Genomic DNA, 18,537 nt, shown 5'->3' on the forward strand with positions numbered 1-18,537 from the left:
CTCATTCTTGCAAAGAAAATCTCACAGCAAGGCACAATAAATGGGACAGGGGAAAGAAAAACGAGGAAGGAAAAGACAGAAACCTTAGAAAATAAATCAACTAACTATATGCAGTTAATAAATGTTTTGATGTGGGAAATGATTAATCCATTTGTATCAAAGTTACTTTCCTTGTCTGCCCAGTAGTAATTTATTTGTCATGACAGAAGCCCAGAGGAGGTCAATAATTTCACTGAGCTTCACAGGTGGAAATTAAGAACAAGAATTTGAGGCATCCCTTCTAAATTCATAGACAATTTTTAGACCATAAGAGACAATACAAATTGACTGGGAAACCAAACAATATGCAGAGGGCCTACAACTTGAACCTGCCAGAGGAGAGTTTCAGATAAGCCCACTGAGAATAAACTCCTTTGTGCAAGGAGAATGTTAATAAATTCTTCAGGTCCTTCTGGAATAATTTCCTTAAGCACCCAATTTGCCTTTACAACACATGTGCTTCTTTTACTGAGCCTGCTGGGGGCTATTTCTGAGTTAGTCAGGTACTTACTCAGTGCCCACCATGTCAATGTGGTATAGCAGGCAAGTGTTCCTTCTGTTGCTGCCTCTGAACTTTCACACGTAGATTGATTTTTGTTTCTGTTTTCTGTGCCACATGTTTTATTAGAAACTACAAGTCAGAGAATTGTACTTCGCCCTTCAAACAGAAAATCGAGGTTACTGTGAGTGCTTAATTCCTGCTGGATTTCCACAGTTCGAGCTAAAAATGCAGCTTGAAAAACAAAAGGCTTTTCTCTCTTCTATCAGGAGAGTGGACCTGTGTTGCTGTATCTTGGGCTCCGTAAGTTCAAAGCCTAGCATTAGCTCCTTGAAACGTGGCCATAAGAGTTTGGTTTTATTTACATTACACCAAACTTAGTGACTTTTTTAAACAAATAATATAGATTTTCTTGGGTTTTTGTTAATTTCTAATAGTTTGGAGACTATTTCCAACACAGCAACTACTGCTTGCACAGCAACACTCAAGGCATTATTGTCCAAGACAATTCAGGGAAACTTATTCAATTAAACAAAAATTACCTTTGTTTCCAAGGCATGTCCAACATAAGCCCGATTGCCTCAGAACATAAAGCATAAATTGATAGGTCTCTATTAGATGAGAAGCCCAGGAGGATCTTCTAACTACAGCAGGTTATCAACGTGTTAGTGAGAAGGCATTGCATCTGTGTGACAAAGCCTTCCTCTGAGTTGTGAGGAGCTGTGAATTGCCAGACTGGGTGTTTCAACAGCAATCTGGCTGGAAGCAGGGTGAATTACTTTTTTTCTAAGGTATTTACAAGCAAACTTTCTACCAAATAAACAACCTTTCTGTTAAAACTCTGTTGTCTCTTCTTTCTGTGTGCCACTGTTTGTTTCCCTGACTGGCAGATCCACCTCCTTCCTGACGGCATTTAACTAAGAAAGACACTTGCTTTTTTCTACATCTGCATGGATGTAATAATTTGGATCCTACAATAATTCAGGTTAAAAAGGACCTCTGAAGGTCCCTGGTCCAATTCCCCACTCAAAGCAGGTCTTATTAGACCAGGTTGGTCAGACCCTTCTCCAATCAAGTATTGAGGCATTTTAATGTGGTATTGAGATAAAATTAAGCTCTAAGTGCTTGAATTTAACCTCAGCATGCTTTTGTATAGGAAGGCTATATATTTCACAAAATAAAAATGTAATTTTCTGTGGGAGTGAGTTGTAGTTACAAAGGCACTGGGAGTTTCTCTCCTGAAGTTAGAGTTTCTTTTTGTGTATTTCCACACCAGCTTTATAGCTGTCATATCCAAATTCAGCAGATGGCAGGGTCCAACATATGGTTCTGAATAACCTTCAGTATAACCTACATCTGCCAAAAATGCATATAGAATTTGGTACTCCACAGTCTGTGCTCCTTCGCTGCATGTGTCTCTGTTGCTAGAGTAACTACATTTCCACAAACTATCATCTGTTCTGCCCGCTCATGCTTTGATAGAATCCTCCCTGTTAGCTAGTTTATTTGTGCTAAGACTCAGCCATATCAATGTCCATTTCCAAGACCTTCTTCTGAATGGCAAGCTATGAATGCCACATTTCCAGCTGTGTAACCACTGGTGATTTTCAAATGTTGACAAAGAGTGTTGCATTTTCTTGCCCTGTTGGTAAGCCTCTGGCCAGCTGTGTGTTCTTCAGTGACTACTTTCTCTTGGAATTTCTGCCATGGTGTCTAGTGTCCCTCCAGCAGTGCAGAAGCCACATCTGCAATGGTCTTTTCAGCTAACAGGTCCACTTCAGATATCTGTTGTAGTTTGTATTTTGCAAATTGTATGTCAGTGTTCACATGTAGCAGCTAAGTATGCTTTTTTGGGGAGACTGTGGTGCTTAGATAAACAGGTAATAAACAGTAATGTGTCTCCCATTATAGCAGCCAGTTGTTTGCCTACTTGTTTTTTTTAATAAACAAAATAGCAAGAGCAAGGCACAGAGACTAATGTCCTTACTGTATTTATCTTCATGTCCTGTTACAACTACTTTGCACAGCCCAGAAACTACGCTACTGGTGGCCTAATTTAAAGTTGTATCCTTGTTTGCTATCCTCACTATTGAAATTATTACAAAGGCTTGGGTTTTGATAACAGTGATGTTATGTTCTTGCCTGTTTTTCATTCCAAGTCATGGTGTTGATTGCAGTGCAGCTTTAAGATGCAAAGAACAAAGAGCAAGCACGCCCTCCCTGTGTGATCCCCGCCATGCTCCTTGTGGGCCTGAGTCAGTTTTGCCCCACACTGTCCATACCCTCCCTGCTGCCGTGGAGCCAGAAATACAGGTGATTTCTTTCAGCAAGGTCAAAGGCCAGGATCTCAGCAATTGGGGGTGAGGGCTGCAGGTGAATGGGGAAAACAACCCACTTAATAAACAATACCTCTGATTAGATAGGGATGAACAAGCTGGACTTTGGACATTAAGCAAGACTACAGAGTACAGAAAACAGGAAATATCCAGCACAGTGTGGAGAGGTGAAAAGGAGGCAGACTCCACACAGCTCAGATCTCCTCTGATTAGACTTTAACCCCATCACGCAGGCAGCACTCTCTTGGGGCACTCAGAGCCAGGTGTTTTTCATGTGGGTGCATATTATCCTCAGGCCTTCTTCCATCTTCCAGTGTTTTTTTCCATTCCATTTCAAACCCTTTTACAGACCTGACCACATACAGAAGTGTTGATAAGATTGATAAGTACTTAATTTATTGAAGTACAGAGGGAAGCTTTAATATTTTACTTTTTCTCTTAGTGACCATGTAATCTCTGAAATGGCTTCATCCATTTATTTCTTTTTCATATGTACTACAGTTTGTCTCTCTTCACATTTACTTATTATTTGCATTTAAAATGCTAGTTAGTCATGAATAAGTAAGGCAAAACCCCTATCAGAATGATACTGCTAGAAACACACAGAAAAAAACACAATCATCAACCTGAAGAAACATAAACAATTCTAAAATATTTACCCATTGCCTTTAAACCAGGCTTTCCATTGATTTTAAACTACTTCATCCAGCAACAGACTTTATTCAAAACTTCAATACAGAACTGAGAGATCCTTTGACAGCAAGGTTGGACATAGCAAGGACAGCAATTAAATTAACTTCTACTATGAAAATCCAGTACTTGTATTGGCAAACTCAGGAAAACAAAACCACAGATTAACACCTTAATAATAACTCAAGCCACCTGTAAAGACAGTTTTTAGTGGTCTTTAAAATTTTTGAATGTATATTTCTGTCAGCTTTTGTATGGTAATTTCAGATGGAAAAGACAACATCAGCAAAAAAATCCAAGCCATTCAAATACAAAATTCACTTACACTGTGCCATGTTTGTGAGAGAAAATGCTAGATGCTTGTGTTTTAGCAATATCAATCTCTTTTATAGCTTACCACCATTTTCTGTTTCCATGCTATAAAAGGCACAACTAACATTTAAGTTATCTTACTACTCATGCATCTTGTTTGCAGTGATGTTTGAAGGAGAGGTTTAAATGATTTTTATAGTGCAAGACTGTTATATCAGCTTTCTCATTAACAGATAAAAAAGCCATAATCCATGAAGAGAAATTTCAATCACTGTATTTAGTTAGGTGTGTATTTGAGTAAATAACTCTCACACACCCCATACTCTCAAAAAATAGTAATACTTCCTCTATTAAGAGATTTTTCTCTTCACTAAAAAGGTGGATCATTAATCACGGTAATATTCTATAAAATTATTTTTAGGAATATCAATAACTGAGAGTACGTCTTCTTCAGCTCAAATGCCCTCCCTTTGTATTTTCCCTGACCTTATCTTCATCCTGGGATCTTTGCAGTACTTCCCACTTCCCAAGCCAGAGGCAGAGGGGCATGAGGAACCCCAGAGAGGTAGAGAAGAGCTGGTGCTTCTTCAGGATAGTAACTCCCACAGGAAACCCTGCCCGCATGGCCAGTATAACAAGCTGCAGAAGACAAATTCCACATACCACTAAGATGGCTGGCAACAAAAACAACAGCGCATGCTACAACAGGGCATCTGTTTCTGAGCCACTTTGTCATAAAGTTGTTATGTGTAACACTTAGCATTCATCTGCATGACCACTGCACCTCTTTGCCTCCTGCTTCCCATTTTCCTGAAACCCCCAAATCTGATTCCTGACATGCATCCTTATCCCTCTGAACATACCTTCCACTGTGGCTTCAGTGTTCCTTCCACTCCACATCCACCAAAGGTGTCCCATTCTTCTTGTATTATCGGTGTCATGCTGTCCATGGCCACAAATTCAATCTCTGTCAAAGAAATATCTCGATGCAGCCATTGCCACCAAGGGAGGTCACACCAGCAGACAGCCTCTTGCTAGATACAGCCCCATGGCTGCATCACATTACACTGAAAAAGGCTTAAACAGAAAAGAAACCATTCCAAAATTAGTTGGGTCACTGAAAAACTGAGAGAGTTGGCAATACTATGAGCTCAAGCACTAACTCAATGAAACAGGCTTACTACCTGGGTAATATACCGATTTTACCGTAGAATAATTAGTGCAGGCAATGGTTTGATTTTTTTTTTTATGGGGCAGGTTAGTTGCTTGGTTGAATGCAAGTTTATTGCATTTCCTGCATGATGCAAGCTTATTCCCCTTACCATTTAAGGATACACGATACACAACTGGTAATCCAATTTTTTGATGTATAAGTATCCCCAAACTATGGTCACATACCTATGATGATGATGAAAGTACGTACTCTTTTCCAGTGTGCTTTTAATATCACTCTGCTACTAATTTCTTCACAGCATGATCAGCATCATGGTTCTGCATGTTAACAATACTCAGCCTTACACTGACATGATCTAGCATGACTGCTCATTCCATATTCTTGTCTGGAAAGGCTCACATTCCTAAATTAAGTGAAGAAGTTAACCATCATGTCCATTCACCTTTTTTTTTTTTTTCTCCTCGCTCCTCAGAATCTCTGACCTGTAAGCCTGGTGCTTGAAGTGCTGGATATGGGTGCAGAAGGGCTAGAAGGGCACATAATAGTAATTACCCAGAAAGAGTTAAGAATGCACGGTGGATGCAGGGGATTATCTAAAGAGGTTTCTAAATGTCAGACAATTTTTGTTTTTCCAGGAAGACTCCCCCAGCTTTTCTCTAAGAGTCTGTCAGGCCATATCACAAACGACTCTGGAAAAGACAGACTTTGAAGTACTTTCCTACCTGTGACAGCTTCTAACCAAACCAGGAATGACTAGACTCAAGACTCTGATTTTTTCTGTGGCCCTGAAGAAGACCATCCCTATGACACCTTCTTGGTCTCAAGAGAGTCTTAGATCATATATTTCATTAAAAATATATTTAATCCATACTAGATTCTTGTGTTTGTGGTGGATAAACTTTTAATACCCTTTGGGCTTCACCTTTCTGCTAGGATGGGCAAAATGGAATATAAAACAAACACTGTAATGTAGGGACCGCTTTATGTCCATGTTATGTGCCACAGTATTCTTCAGCAAAAATGTACAGATCTGGAAGGAAAACATTAAAGAAAACAAAACAACACAAACACAAGGCTTTTAATTAGACTTCACCCCCCAGCTTTTTCAGAGGTTTATCTGCTGACTGTGTTGGAGCACTACTGCAGTTGTTTAGATTTCCTACAGGTACTGATCTGAGCTTGCAGCTCTAGAAGAGAGGCTCAGGGAGAAGAGCCCTAACGAAGACAGCATTGCTCAGGAAGAGGATAAGTCAGATGTCTCGCCATGTCCATATAGAGGCTAAAGGTAACACTACGTGAGGCAAACAGAGAAACTACGTCATTCTTCAGGCAAACACGGGGTCTTTGTGGTAAAGACATACAAATGTCCAAGGTCACAGAGTGTGTTGTTGCTGAGGGTATGATGTTTGCATAACAGTTCCTCTGCTGTACTTCCCTCCAGGAATACTGACCTGCAGTATGGGAGAAAAAAAAACCCAAGTCTTTCTACCTGCATTTGGTGAACAGTTGTACTGTGATTTCTGTATCAACTGGAATGCTACTATACTAATTTTAGAGCATTAGATTTTTCACAGATAAATTTTGCTAAGCATCTGAGAAGTTTGTATGTCATTGTAATATGGGTAGGTGTTTCACTGGGATTTTAGTGAAAAATGCATTTGTGCATCTCAGTGTGGGCATATTTCTTCTGACAACCATCATACTCACATATACACTGCATTAAAGGAAATCAGAACTTGCAATTTCTTTAACCCTGATTCTGTAGCATTGCATTTTGCCTTTTCATACATCAAATGGAAAAAGGAAATATGTTTCTGTGCTAAATTTTCAAGTGAGGAAAATCATAGTAACACCTGGGAAGCCAGTGAGATGATAATAAGTCATGTCAATTAACGATCTGTTGCATTGTTTCTGCATTCTGTTTTCTATGTTTCCTTCCTTCACTGGCTCGTTTCCTAAGTATGAGCTTCCAGAAGATCTAACTCTAAACAGAAAGTTATATACACAGGGGAGGGGAGGAGGGAGGATCACTGGGAGCGAGGCTGGGTTTCATTGGTTGTGTGTGGTTGTGGTCTGACAACCAATGACCGCTCTTGAGCAGTGACATCTCCCCAACCAGCCTGGGGAGGAGGGACAATGAAAGACCAGAGGGAAAAAAAAAAAAGTCAAGAATTTTATAAAAGTTAGAAGAACCAGGTCTCTTCACCTGTAACCACCTCACCAGAAGCTCGTAGCAGCAGAGGCACTGTCCACTGGCAAGTAAGTATAATAATTTAAATTCTAACTGTAAAGGTGGTATGTATATCAGCAGCTGAGACATAAAGTGTTTATCTGAAGTAGGCTTGGGGAGTTTTTTGTTTGTTTTGTTTTGTTTTGTTTTCTCCTTCCAACAGCTTGCAAGAAATAAGCACTCAGCCGTTCTGCAGTGATCCTCCAATGTGACCCATGTGCTGCTAACACTGGCTTTCTAACTTAGAATAGTCGCTTTGTTTTGTATGTGTTTGTTTATGCTTGCACAATATATAAATTCGTGTTTCACAAGGAGAAGAATGACCGAAGAATGCAGCTGGTCCTGACAAACCCTAATGCTGACAGAAGTGTAATTATGTATGTTCATTGTGCAGCTTTTTCTGAAGTTATTAGTGCAGGAATATGGATAAGGTTCTTTGGCAGGGAGGGTGTAAGGTAATGCAGGAAACTAAAAACTGCTCTTGCATTAGGCTATAACCTTTCATGTTGTGAACATGCAGCTTCAGAAAATAGCTCAACAAACTCAAATCCTCACCAAGTCTGCAATCCTTCTGCACTGTCTCAACTATCCTATGTGCCTGGCACCCAAAACTATTTAGCCCACCTGAAACACTCACTACTGCTTCTCTCAGCTTCCCCTGCTGGCATTTTAAAACTTGAATTCTCATGCAAGTCTGACAGCATTTTTTTTCCTTCTCTGAGAAGAGCCCAGCCCTGAGAGAGAGGCAGCTTCACCCTAATGACCACATTTACTCCCAAGAAACCAGTTTCCACCTCTGCCATCTCTAAGCCATTGTGAGTGCTCCAGGAGTGGTTTGCACTGACTGCAGAGGCCAGGTCCCTGAGTACATAACCTCCTTTCATATTACAGAGAGATGAAATGTGGGTATATTTGATGAGGGCTTGACTATATGTCTGAGGCTAATGTGGGAACCAGGACAGGGACCTGGAGTTGCCACATACTCCCATCCACTTGGGACAGGATGTTGAAGCAAGCTCCCTAGAGAGAGCATGAGGAGGGAAAAAAACCCTCATACCCACCATCATAATAGAGAGTGAAAACCAACCAGGCAATATACCATCATCTATGTCCCAAAGGACCTATCAAGATGGTGAAATTAGTATGTCAATCAAAACCATCTGCTTTTTCTAGCTGACAGAAGTCTCAATATTTCTTTTTGTCCTATACCCTTGACACTTTCTCAAACCCAGAAATGAAAAGTTTTGCTATACTAAAACCTTCACTCTCACTGCAAAGATGAAGAGAGAAACATCCTGTCCTTCCCTCAGAGCTCTTTCATAAACACAGGAGGCACTGCTTCCACTTCAACTCCCTACAGCAAGGACTCACACAGAGTCACAGGGTAATTCAGGCTGAAAGGGACATTAGGAGGTCCCAACCCCCTGCTCAAAGGAGGGTTAGACACAAGGTCAAACCAGGCTGCTCACAGCTTTATTCCGGTGGGTCTTAACAACCTCCAAGTATAGAGACACCATGGCCTCTCTGTTAAGCTGCTCCATTGCTTGGCTTTTCCAACAGGGAGAAAGCACTCTTTGTATCCAGTCTGAATTTCTCTAGTTTCAGCTTATGCCTGTTGTCTCTCGCTCTCCCATCACATGCCACTCTCAAGAGCCTGGCTCTGCCTCTTCGATCACCACTCTGTAGGTAGTGCAGGTTGCTGAGAGGTGGCCCTGAAGCCATCTCTGCTGGAACCTGAACTTGTATTGCTGAACTTGACCCAGCTGTGCAGCCTTCTCCTTGCAGAGCAAGTGCTTCAGCCCCTGACCTTCTCAGTGGCATCTGCTGAACTCATTTGTCTTTCCTGTACTGCAGGGGCCCAACACTGGATGCAGTACCCAGATGTGATCTAAAGAGTGCTGAGCAGAGAGGGACAATCCCTGGCCTCCCCTGGCTCTCTGGGCTGGACCCCTGCTCATGCAGAATGCTGCTGTTCAGCTTGCTGCCTGACAGAGCCCTGGGCCTTCTCTAAAGAGCTGCTCCCTTGTTCCACTAGCCCTGGTGGGATCACTGCCAGGGTTCTGCCCCTCAGGCAATGGCTAGGCATTTGTCCTGGCTGAACTTGGTGGTGCTCCTGTTGGTCTCTTCCCACCCCCGCTCCAGGCTCCTCTGGATGGCTGCCCAGCAATCAAGCATATCAACTAGTCCTGCCAGCTCGTGTCATCTGCAGGCTAGATAAGAATGTGCTCGGTCAGCAGGATGGGGCCAGGCTTGCCCAGCCGTTCATACCTATTAGTTTGCCCAATATCCAAGTAACCAGACTTACTTAGAAAGAGCTTTTTAATGAAGTTCCAGAGATAAGTGAAGCAAATAACTAGATTTATCCACTGTAATGAGAATATAAGGTGCACAGCTCATTATGTGATGGTCCCTCCTAAGCACACAAGCGTAAATGAGGACTAAATCCAGTCAGGTTAACACTGTGCCTACATGTGACAGGCTAATTTTTTTATACATTTCATTTTTCCTATCAACTCTATTTATATGTTGATATATTGAGCTTTTGCTTCTTTAAATCCTGCCCTTCAGAAGCAGAGTATCTTGTGTGTACAGTGCAACAACATGCACATGTGGTTTGTATTGCTGTCAGAGATGATGTTGAAGGGCTGTGTTTACTAGTAACTGAACAGGAAAAGCTACACGTATTGGGTACAAACTGTATTTTGATAGTTCAGTCCTGAACTTTGCGAACCAATTTTATAAAAGAAGACAGTGAAAAGACCCAAGAGAAAAACTTACAGATTCTAATCCAATATTTTCCTGTCTGCAACCCACGACTCAAGTGAGATTTTCTGTAAGATTACAAGATGCCAGTCACTTTAAAGTGGCTGGAAATAGAAGATGCCAATGAAGTATTAATGTTTCTATGATGACCTGAAGGGGAATGTAACAGTTTGTTCCTTCTGCTATTTCTCTTGCCTCCGCCCTCTCTCTGTTAACAGGATGCAGTGCTTGTGCTGATATCCATGAAGATATTTCCTCTGCAGTCCTCCATTATGATAGCTGAGAAAAACTTGAGACTCCAGCAGTACAATATTCACTTTTAACAACTATGCTGTCCCTTTTCTCCCTACTGCCACCTCCTGCTGGTCACAGGCTGGGGGCAGAACTGAGAACTTTGTTTGCCTAAGGAGCTGCTGAAGCCCGACAAACACTCAAGAAAGCCATAAAACTGGGGGTTTTGTGCATTCTGTGCTGTTTTATTATTTTTGGTTTTTCTTCCGCTTTAAAGAAAAATATTACGTAAGCAGTTACCACAAAGAGAATAGGTGTATTCATACAATGTCAAATCAATGTGAAATTACTTGAGCTTGTGACACCATGGTAGTAGCCCACAGCCCAAGATAGGTAAATAAAAATAAATCTTACTGAAAAATTTTAGTGGTGGGACAGCTCCTAGATACTGTTACTGAGAACACAGTTCCTTTGAGCTTTTTCCTGCCTGGAAAAGTTGTCAAATTAAACAACTAAAGCTGAATAATGTGGTTTCATTCTTGGAAGAATGAACTGAGCTGTGCAGCTTTGGCAGCCTGGGCACAACTGTTTTTCCTCAGGACCTGTGAGGTGACACATCCAGCTGTTTAAGGGGGGGCTTTAACGTTTCTGTGGATGTGCTGAGAACTTACTGTTTACAAGGCAGCTGTAAAGAATTGTTACTGAAGTCTAAGATTTCCAACTCCCCTTTAAATGCTCAGAGCAGTACTTTACAGCAGAGATATCCTTTATGAATCCAATGGGGAAGATCCTTGGAGATTATGTTCCTCATGAAAGAATCACAGAAAAACAAAGTCCTAAATCAAAGGTCATTGAACATTCTGGACCTTAGAGTTATCATTAGCTTTACAACTGCACTCATTTCTTCATCATTTCACTTAGAAACACTGTGCATTTTATTCATCCTTGTAGTGCAGTAGAGTAGCTGGGAACCACTCACCATGGCCTTACAGACCATTTTGCGGAGCCTTTTGGCAAATCTGTAGCTACTCCTTCACACTCAATGAGATACTCGCATGTAACTGGAACTAATCTGCTGTCTTCCAATTCATCATCGTGGAACTACACTGTATTGTTTCAGTCTCTGAGAGCACTCACTTGGACCAGCATTATCCTCTGAAAACTCGTATCTCTGTATTATGGCAACTTGCTTTGCAAGCTGGTTTTGAGTGATAACTGTCTTTTTGTTATCTTTATGCAAACACTGGAAACAAGGAAGACATAGCAGGCATTAGTCTCATTGCTTATTGCATTGCTGGAGAGAAAGTATACCCTTAATAGCATAACCAGAGTGACTGATCTTGTAATTCAGCTAGCTGGATTAAAGATTATCTGGATGTGCCTTCTCGTGCTGTAGCATACCTCCAAACTGAACTCTGAAATCCCATTACTGATTTAGCAATTCATTAGCTTTGACCTTGAACAAGATCATATTCTTGCCAGATCACAATTTTCTAGTCTTTTCCACAGAGGCTGTGAACTACTGGAGTGATTCCTCATCATTTTGCATAACTATTTAACAGGGCTGTGGCTTTGAGTGAAGTGCTGACAACACAAGCTATTATTACAGTGATCATAATAACAAGCCAGCTTTCTATTTCTTAGAGACATATCAGACACAGAAAGCCAGTGAGGGATAAGGAGGCTAACAAGTGAACTCAATTAGCTATGTGGCATACACCACAGTTCTTCATGTTTCTTTAGGTAGGCCAAATAGGATAAGAGCTGGGAGTGATGGAGTTGTGGTCACCACAGTAGAAGGATGCTTCCCAGAGCTCTGGCCACAGCCTTTCATCCAGAGAGAGCTGTTCAGCAAAGCCTGCTTCTGCAGGACCACAGGAAGGGATTTCAGTGCTTGGAAAAGGAGGGAACCCTCTTTCCTTTGATGCATCATACTCTCCTTCAAATTGTCTCTTAACCTAGAATGACTAATTGTTGATAAGTTGCATAGGACAAATTCTAGTCTTAAGCAATTCACAAAAAGGTGAAGCTGACATCTGGGCACTGCACTTGACTGGTCTGTACTGGCAGACAATGCCATTTGAATCTTGCACAATAACGTTACCAATACCAAAGTACCTTCAACTCTAAATCAGAGACACGGATTTATAGCTGTCACAGTTCCGAGGTGTCACTGTTGCCAGAAAATTTTGGCATCATGTGCATGGTGCACAGAACAGTGTTACCCTATCTTGAGTAGCAGCCAGACTCATAATTTTTTCTCGCCATTACACCCTTCAGCGGGGAGGTCAAGACAAGGATTCCCTGGCAACGAAATATCTGTGTGCAGGGAAGGAGGGCAGAGGATTTGGCTGCACACATGCTGACACGAGGGGATGTATTTGCTGGTTATCTCTGACACATGGTGCAATGAGGAATCGCATGTTCTCAATCATCTCTAAGGCTGAGTTTGAGACTTGAAAATGCAGATGCTGCACAGAGGCCTGCCCCTCTGAAGGAAAACTTGTTACTGGAGATCTTTTGTGTTGTTTTTAGTGATTCAAGTAATGGATTTGCCACCTGCTGATAAAAACATGGGTGTTGCTTTAGCTATAGTGCGTGATAAATGGAAGAGAGTCTTTATGTCTTAGGTTCACAGGCTTATACACATAGGGTCGTAACTTGGACTATTCAGATGATCTGAGAAACTGTAATTTCATGCCATATAATCAAAACTTTAATAAGATCAAGCATTCTGTCATAAGACAGAACCTGGATTTCAGGTGCTCGTATCTGCAGCTTCTACCACAGCTGAAAAGACAGAAATGGGTGGTGAAACCTTCTTAACCCCCAGGTCTTACATAGACTAAGCAATGTGCTACAGTTCTCAAAGCAGCTGTGAGGAGAGTATTAGAAAGCAAGGCAGGAGGGATAGAAAAGTAACTGGACAAACACTGGCAACGCAGGCCAGGGATGATAGAGGGGCATTGTTAGGAAATGTGTAAAGGCAAGCAATGTAGTAATTGCATTCTTCTGACTGGTACCAAAAAGTCCTAAGTGCTTTGCAAAGAAGTTTGCAGAGTCTGCAATCAGCATACTTGTTAGCCTGGTAGACATTTTTATGACAGACTGACCTTCCTTTAGTCTCTGAGCAAATTAACGTAAAACACAGTGTTTCCCACTTTGGTTCTGGTGTTAGGTTGTAGCTCTTGCATTTCTCTCCTCTAGTTATGCTAACTCAGTAAGCCAAGATGAACTCGAAAGCATGTCTGGGCACGCACCTATGATAACATGGACCAGGCAAGCACTAGGTGCCGTCCAATAGAAGTACCCAAGTGCTGTTTCTGGTTCACGGTTCATGTATACAGTCTCCCCCAGCTTGTAACAGTAATTCTCTTCCACAGATAAGTCAACATGACCCACCAGTTCCCAGCACTGTCTCCAGAGCAGAAGAAAGCTCTTTCAGACATTGCTCAGCGGATTGTGGCTTCAGGAAAGGGGATCTTAGCTGCAGATGAATCAGTGGGTGAGTTCTGGATATCAATCAATTAAAAGTACCCAAAACTACTTCTCTTAAGTTTTCTTCACATTTGAAATCAGTGGAGTAAATTAAAAACACTTAAAAATTGTTGACTGAGCAGGAACAACTGGGCTAGGCAGGCCCACGACTATAGCAACAAAAGCTAACAAACTATGGCTTGAGAAGGGAAGCTCTGAACTGAAGGCCCAGTTCATTACTACCTGCTGGGACCAGGAGGTCAGCCAAGCTTCACAACTCTCTTTGCTTACCTTGCTAGGTACCATGGGGAACAGGCTGCAGAGGATCAATGTGGAGAACACAGAGGAGAATCGCCGGGCTTTTCGAGAGATTCTCTTCTCTTCAGATGCTTCCATCAACCAGAGCATTGGGGGAGTGATCCTCTTCCATGAGACTCTCTATCAAAAAGACAGCAGTGGAAAGCCATTTCCAGCGCTCATCAAAGAAAAAGGCATTGTGGTGGGAATAAAGGTGAGTATCTGTACATGTCTGGCTGGCAGCATAGTACAAATGCCATTTCTGGTGAAAATTATAATATATATGGGGCTGCATACTCTCCTGCCAAACATTATTTTTTTCTTTTATTGTGCTTGGTTTTAAAATCACTAGAGGATCTCTGCCACTCTGCTTTTGTACAACTAACCACGGGCACATTTGCTTTTGATGCAGGACCTTTTCATCTACCAACTCCCATCTACTCACTATTTACAGCAATTAAATCCCTCTATACAGTAACCTAAATACAGTCCTTTCTGCATCTGACAGAGGTCTCAAGCCTGCAGCCATTGACACATTGTCCCCTCCTCTTACTCAGTTCACTCCTTCTCTTCCCCTTTGCTCCAACATTTCCCTCCTTTGCACCGTTAGCACGATCAGCCCCATACTTCACTTAGAGCCCACAGAGTAGCCATGTGTAAAAAGATAAGGATTAGACTGACTTCCATCTCTCCATAACCCTTCCTGTTTTTCTGATCTCCACAGCTGGATAAAGGCACAGCACCCCTGGCAGGAACCAATGGAGAAACCACCATCCAAGGTATGGAAAAAGAGATCTAAGGAGCTTAAGCTATGACTGGCACAACAAAAGCCATGGGGTGACTCACCTGAGTCACAGCCTTGGCTGGTGTCATTATACTTTTTAGACATATGTCCTGAAGAACTGCTCTCAGTGAAGGACTGTTCTTTCATCTGTAGGGCTGGATGGACTGGCTGAGCGGTGTGCCCAGTACAAAAAAGATGGTGCTGACTTTGGCAAGTGGCGTGCAGTGCTGAAAATCACCAGCACAACACCCTCGCAACTCGCCATCCAAGAGAATGCCAACACATTGGCACGCTATGCCAGCATCTGCCAGCAGGTATGTAACTTCCAGTTATCTCTCCTGAGGTGCTGTTGCGCCTATCACTGTTCCCTGTGATAACATTCTAGGTAACTTGAAAAGCGGATCTTTGCGAGGATTTTGGGAAAGACAAGGAAGGAGGGCAGCATCAAAAGGAGGAGTACCAACAAAGTCAGGGTAGAAAACAAGGACAATTTTTCTTCCACACTCCCAAAAACTCCTCTGTTTTTCTTTTCTTAGAATGGCTTGGTGCCCATTGTGGAGCCAGAGATCTTGCCTGATGGAGATCATGATCTCCAGCGCTGCCAGTATGTCACAGAAAAGGTAAGAGATTCCTGCTCCTCTCCTCCCCTTCTCAAATCAGTACCTAATCTATGCAGACTTTGTGTTCACAGATATCAAAAGACTTTTGACCAAAAAGGTACTTCATAACTGGATCACAAAAACTAGTTGCTCACAGTCAAATAATGAGAAAATAGGAAATGCAAGAGTAGAATCCATGCTTTTGGATTTCCACTAAAACTGCCTTATAAGCATTCTGAATCTCAAAAAGATGGATTGAGAGCAAAAACACCCCTCTTTCAGCACCTCAGTTTGCAGGGACAAATCCAATAAATAGGAAGAGTGGTATCCCAGTCATCTCAAAAGCAGTGGTGTCTCCAAGGCTGCAACCTGTCATAAGTTTCATGAGAAAGCAAAGTTCAATTTCTTTTCTTCAAAGTTCAAATATTCAATTCTTCTTGCACTCCTAAGGAATGAACTGGCTTTCCACAGGAAGTTGAGGTAAAAATTTAAGCAGAGGTCTGTATTCAATCTTCCCGTTTCCAGGTTCTGGCTGCTGTCTACAAGGCTTTGAATGATCATCATGTGTACCTGGAAGGGACACTGCTGAAACCCAATATGGTGACAGCTGGGCATTCCTGCACCAAGAAGTACACCCCACAGGATGTGGCCGTAGCAACTGTCACGACTCTTCTCCGCACCGTTCCTGCTGCTGTTCCTGGTGATTCCCAGTTCATTCCTACGTATCCATTCATGCTGTCACTCTTGCTGGCTTTGACACACTTGCTCCTCTGGCACATAAATGTCAGGGACTGCGGTGGCTGGAGCACTCTGTTTCTAAGCCTCAAAACCTCTTTCTTACAGGAATCTGCTTCCTGTCTGGAGGTCAGAGTGAAGAGGAGGCTTCTGTCAACCTGAACGCCATGAATCAGTCCCCTCTGCCTAAGCCTTGGAAACTGACCTTTTCATACGGAAGGGCCCTGCAAGCCTCTGCCCTGGCAGCATGGGTGGGCAAAAGTGAGAACAAGAAGGCTGCACAGGAGGCCTTCCGCAAGCGAGCACAGGTACAAGCCTTCCCCCCAGTGCAGAGAGGAGCTGCTTACCATGAAGTGAGACAAGTTGTCTCCTTCCTAAGGTTCCTCTTGTTCCCACATCTCCTGGTGCTTGATGTTCACTGGGGGTGCTACTCTTTTTGCCTTGCTTGGTTACTTGTGCTGTCTTTCTACATCTGCCTTTCTCACTCCAAGCTAACTGTTGTCCCTTCCTTTTTGTTTCTTTTTCAGATTAACAGTTTGGCTTGCAGAGGACAGTATGTTGTGTCTGGGAAGACTGACACAGCTGCCACGCAGTCACTTTTCACTGCCAGCTACACCTACTGAATGTGCAGGAACCTTCCTTCATCCTGTCCCTCTTCACAAGGTCGAAGATGTTCAGAAATGAAAGGAGAGCAAAGAAAACTAATTTCTCTTATCCTAAACAAAACTGGGGATAAAATGGATTAGCTTCCTCTACACCCTTCGCTACCACAATTTACCAAGGGGATATTCCTGTTTCATCTACCCGTTCCAAGGAAGAGTAATTCTTTCTGTGCAACAAACAACAGCAGCCAATGAATCACAAACCTGCACTCCCCCTGCTTTAAATTTAATCCTCAAAATAGAAGGCAGATTAAGTAGTTCCCTAGCAATTAAAATACATTCCCTTGCCCATTACCACATTCTGCAGCCAAAATAATGAATTACAAAATCCTGACTGTGTCTTCAATCATGGGAATAAAACAGTAATTGAAAACTAATCTCTGACTCACAATTCCTTACTGTGTATAAACTTTACAGTCTTTTTTTCACACAGCTGTGGTTTTCAGTAGCCTGTACAAAGGTTAAGTCACAAAGTGGCAAGTTTGTGAAACCCTGAGGAGATGAAAGGGAAGTAATCCAGTAGTGATTCAGCTGGAGACATTAATCCTGCTGACTGAAGTCTGACAGACACTGAGAAAATTTGAGAGAGGAATACGGTGAGCAGCGTACATATAAATAACATTACCTTCAGAAGCTTCTTGTGCTTCTGGAGGATCGTGGTTGTTGTGATGAGGCTAAGTTAGGGTTGCACATGTTGAGTCAGTGCTGTGCAATGACTGTTTTTCCAAAGTACTTTTACAGTGGTGTTTTCCACAATAATTAACATAAAATATGCAGGGAGGCAACTTGGCCCAGTTTGACCTGTGGTGTGTTGCTATGTACCTGTTAGAGACATAAGCTTTGTTACCTAAAGCACAATTAGACAGTTATTATTTAAAAAAAGGCACAAGTGTCAGAAACAGCATACCTGAGGTTATACAAAAACATTTGCCCAGCAACAGGCTACACCAATCAACTTGTGACACCTTGGAGCAGCCCACCAACCAGCAAAGACTGCAAGCCAGCAGACACCCACCCCTTTGCTTCAGGAACACCTGAGACCAAATGCATACAGACGGAGCTCCTGCCAGCAAGGAAAGGGAAAACAGAGAAAGTCACTGGCCTGTAACCTCCTTGTGTTCTTCACATTAGTAACCACTCTTTCATAGAGGCAGTAAATAGCCAAACTCCTTCACACGCATCCAATCACTGCATAATTGACCTTGTCCTGACCTCAACCATGAACCTAGAGCAAGTGACTTGCCCAAAAACACTCCAGAGGTCAATATTGGAGTTAGGGACAACACCTCTTCTCTAGTTTGGTTTTGGTCCTGTAGGTCTCCATGCACCTCAGATTAAATAAACCTCTGCTCCCCATGAGAAGCATCCTAACGATATATGCAGATTGCGTCTCTTAAAATTGAGAGTGTAAAACAATGCTTGCCCAACCCTAGCAAAAGAAACCCTCTCATACTTCATAAAACTAAAGCTGTATCTTTGCTAAATAATTCCTGCTGCTTTGCTGGACATGCGTCCCACATGCTGTGCCTGATGGAGCTGGTGGCTGTGTGCTTCTCTTTGACAGAGGCATGTGTGACTGGAGCAAAAAGATGTCTTCTGACTGTACAAAGGTGAAGCAAAGCAAGGCAGCGTACAGATGAAGCATTATTTCTTGCTTTTAAAAAATGAACATCCTTTTGAAGAATAGGAAAAGTGATATTCTCATATAA

The 18,537-nt window shown here is 42.2% G+C and overlaps 1 protein-coding gene across 1 annotated transcript; it reads left to right on the plus strand.

Annotated features, from left to right (window-relative positions):
* The first annotated feature begins 7,189 nt into the window (after positions 1 to 7,189).
* ALDOB (aldolase, fructose-bisphosphate B) lies at positions 7,190 to 17,174 on the plus strand. Its single transcript, XM_082074894.1, has 9 exons — positions 7,190 to 7,309; positions 13,658 to 13,779; positions 14,051 to 14,262; positions 14,773 to 14,827; positions 14,986 to 15,146; positions 15,369 to 15,452; positions 15,957 to 16,131; positions 16,275 to 16,474; positions 16,694 to 17,174. The coding sequence occupies exons 2-9, from the start codon at positions 13,668 to 13,670 to the stop codon at positions 16,787 to 16,789; spliced, it is 1,095 nt and encodes a 364-aa protein (XP_081931020.1). The 5' UTR covers positions 7,190 to 7,309; positions 13,658 to 13,667; the 3' UTR covers positions 16,790 to 17,174.
* The last annotated feature ends 1,363 nt before the right edge of the window (positions 17,175 to 18,537 follow it).

Source organism: Streptopelia decaocto (genome assembly GCF_964273445.1).
Source record: "Streptopelia decaocto genome assembly, chromosome: Z".
Taxonomy (NCBI): Eukaryota; Metazoa; Chordata; class Aves; order Columbiformes; family Columbidae; genus Streptopelia; species Streptopelia decaocto.

Coding starts and splice junctions, on each gene's coding strand:
- ALDOB (XM_082074894.1), top strand. CDS start 13,668: ATGACCCACCAGTTCCCAGCACTGTCTCCAGAGCAGAAGAAAGCTCTT. Junction 13,780..14,050: donor AGCTGCAGATGAATCAGTGG/GTGAGTTCTGGA, acceptor TTACCTTGCTAG/GTACCATGGGGAACAGGCTG. Junction 14,828..14,985: donor TGGAGAAACCACCATCCAAG/GTATGGAAAAAG, acceptor TTTCATCTGTAG/GGCTGGATGGACTGGCTGAG.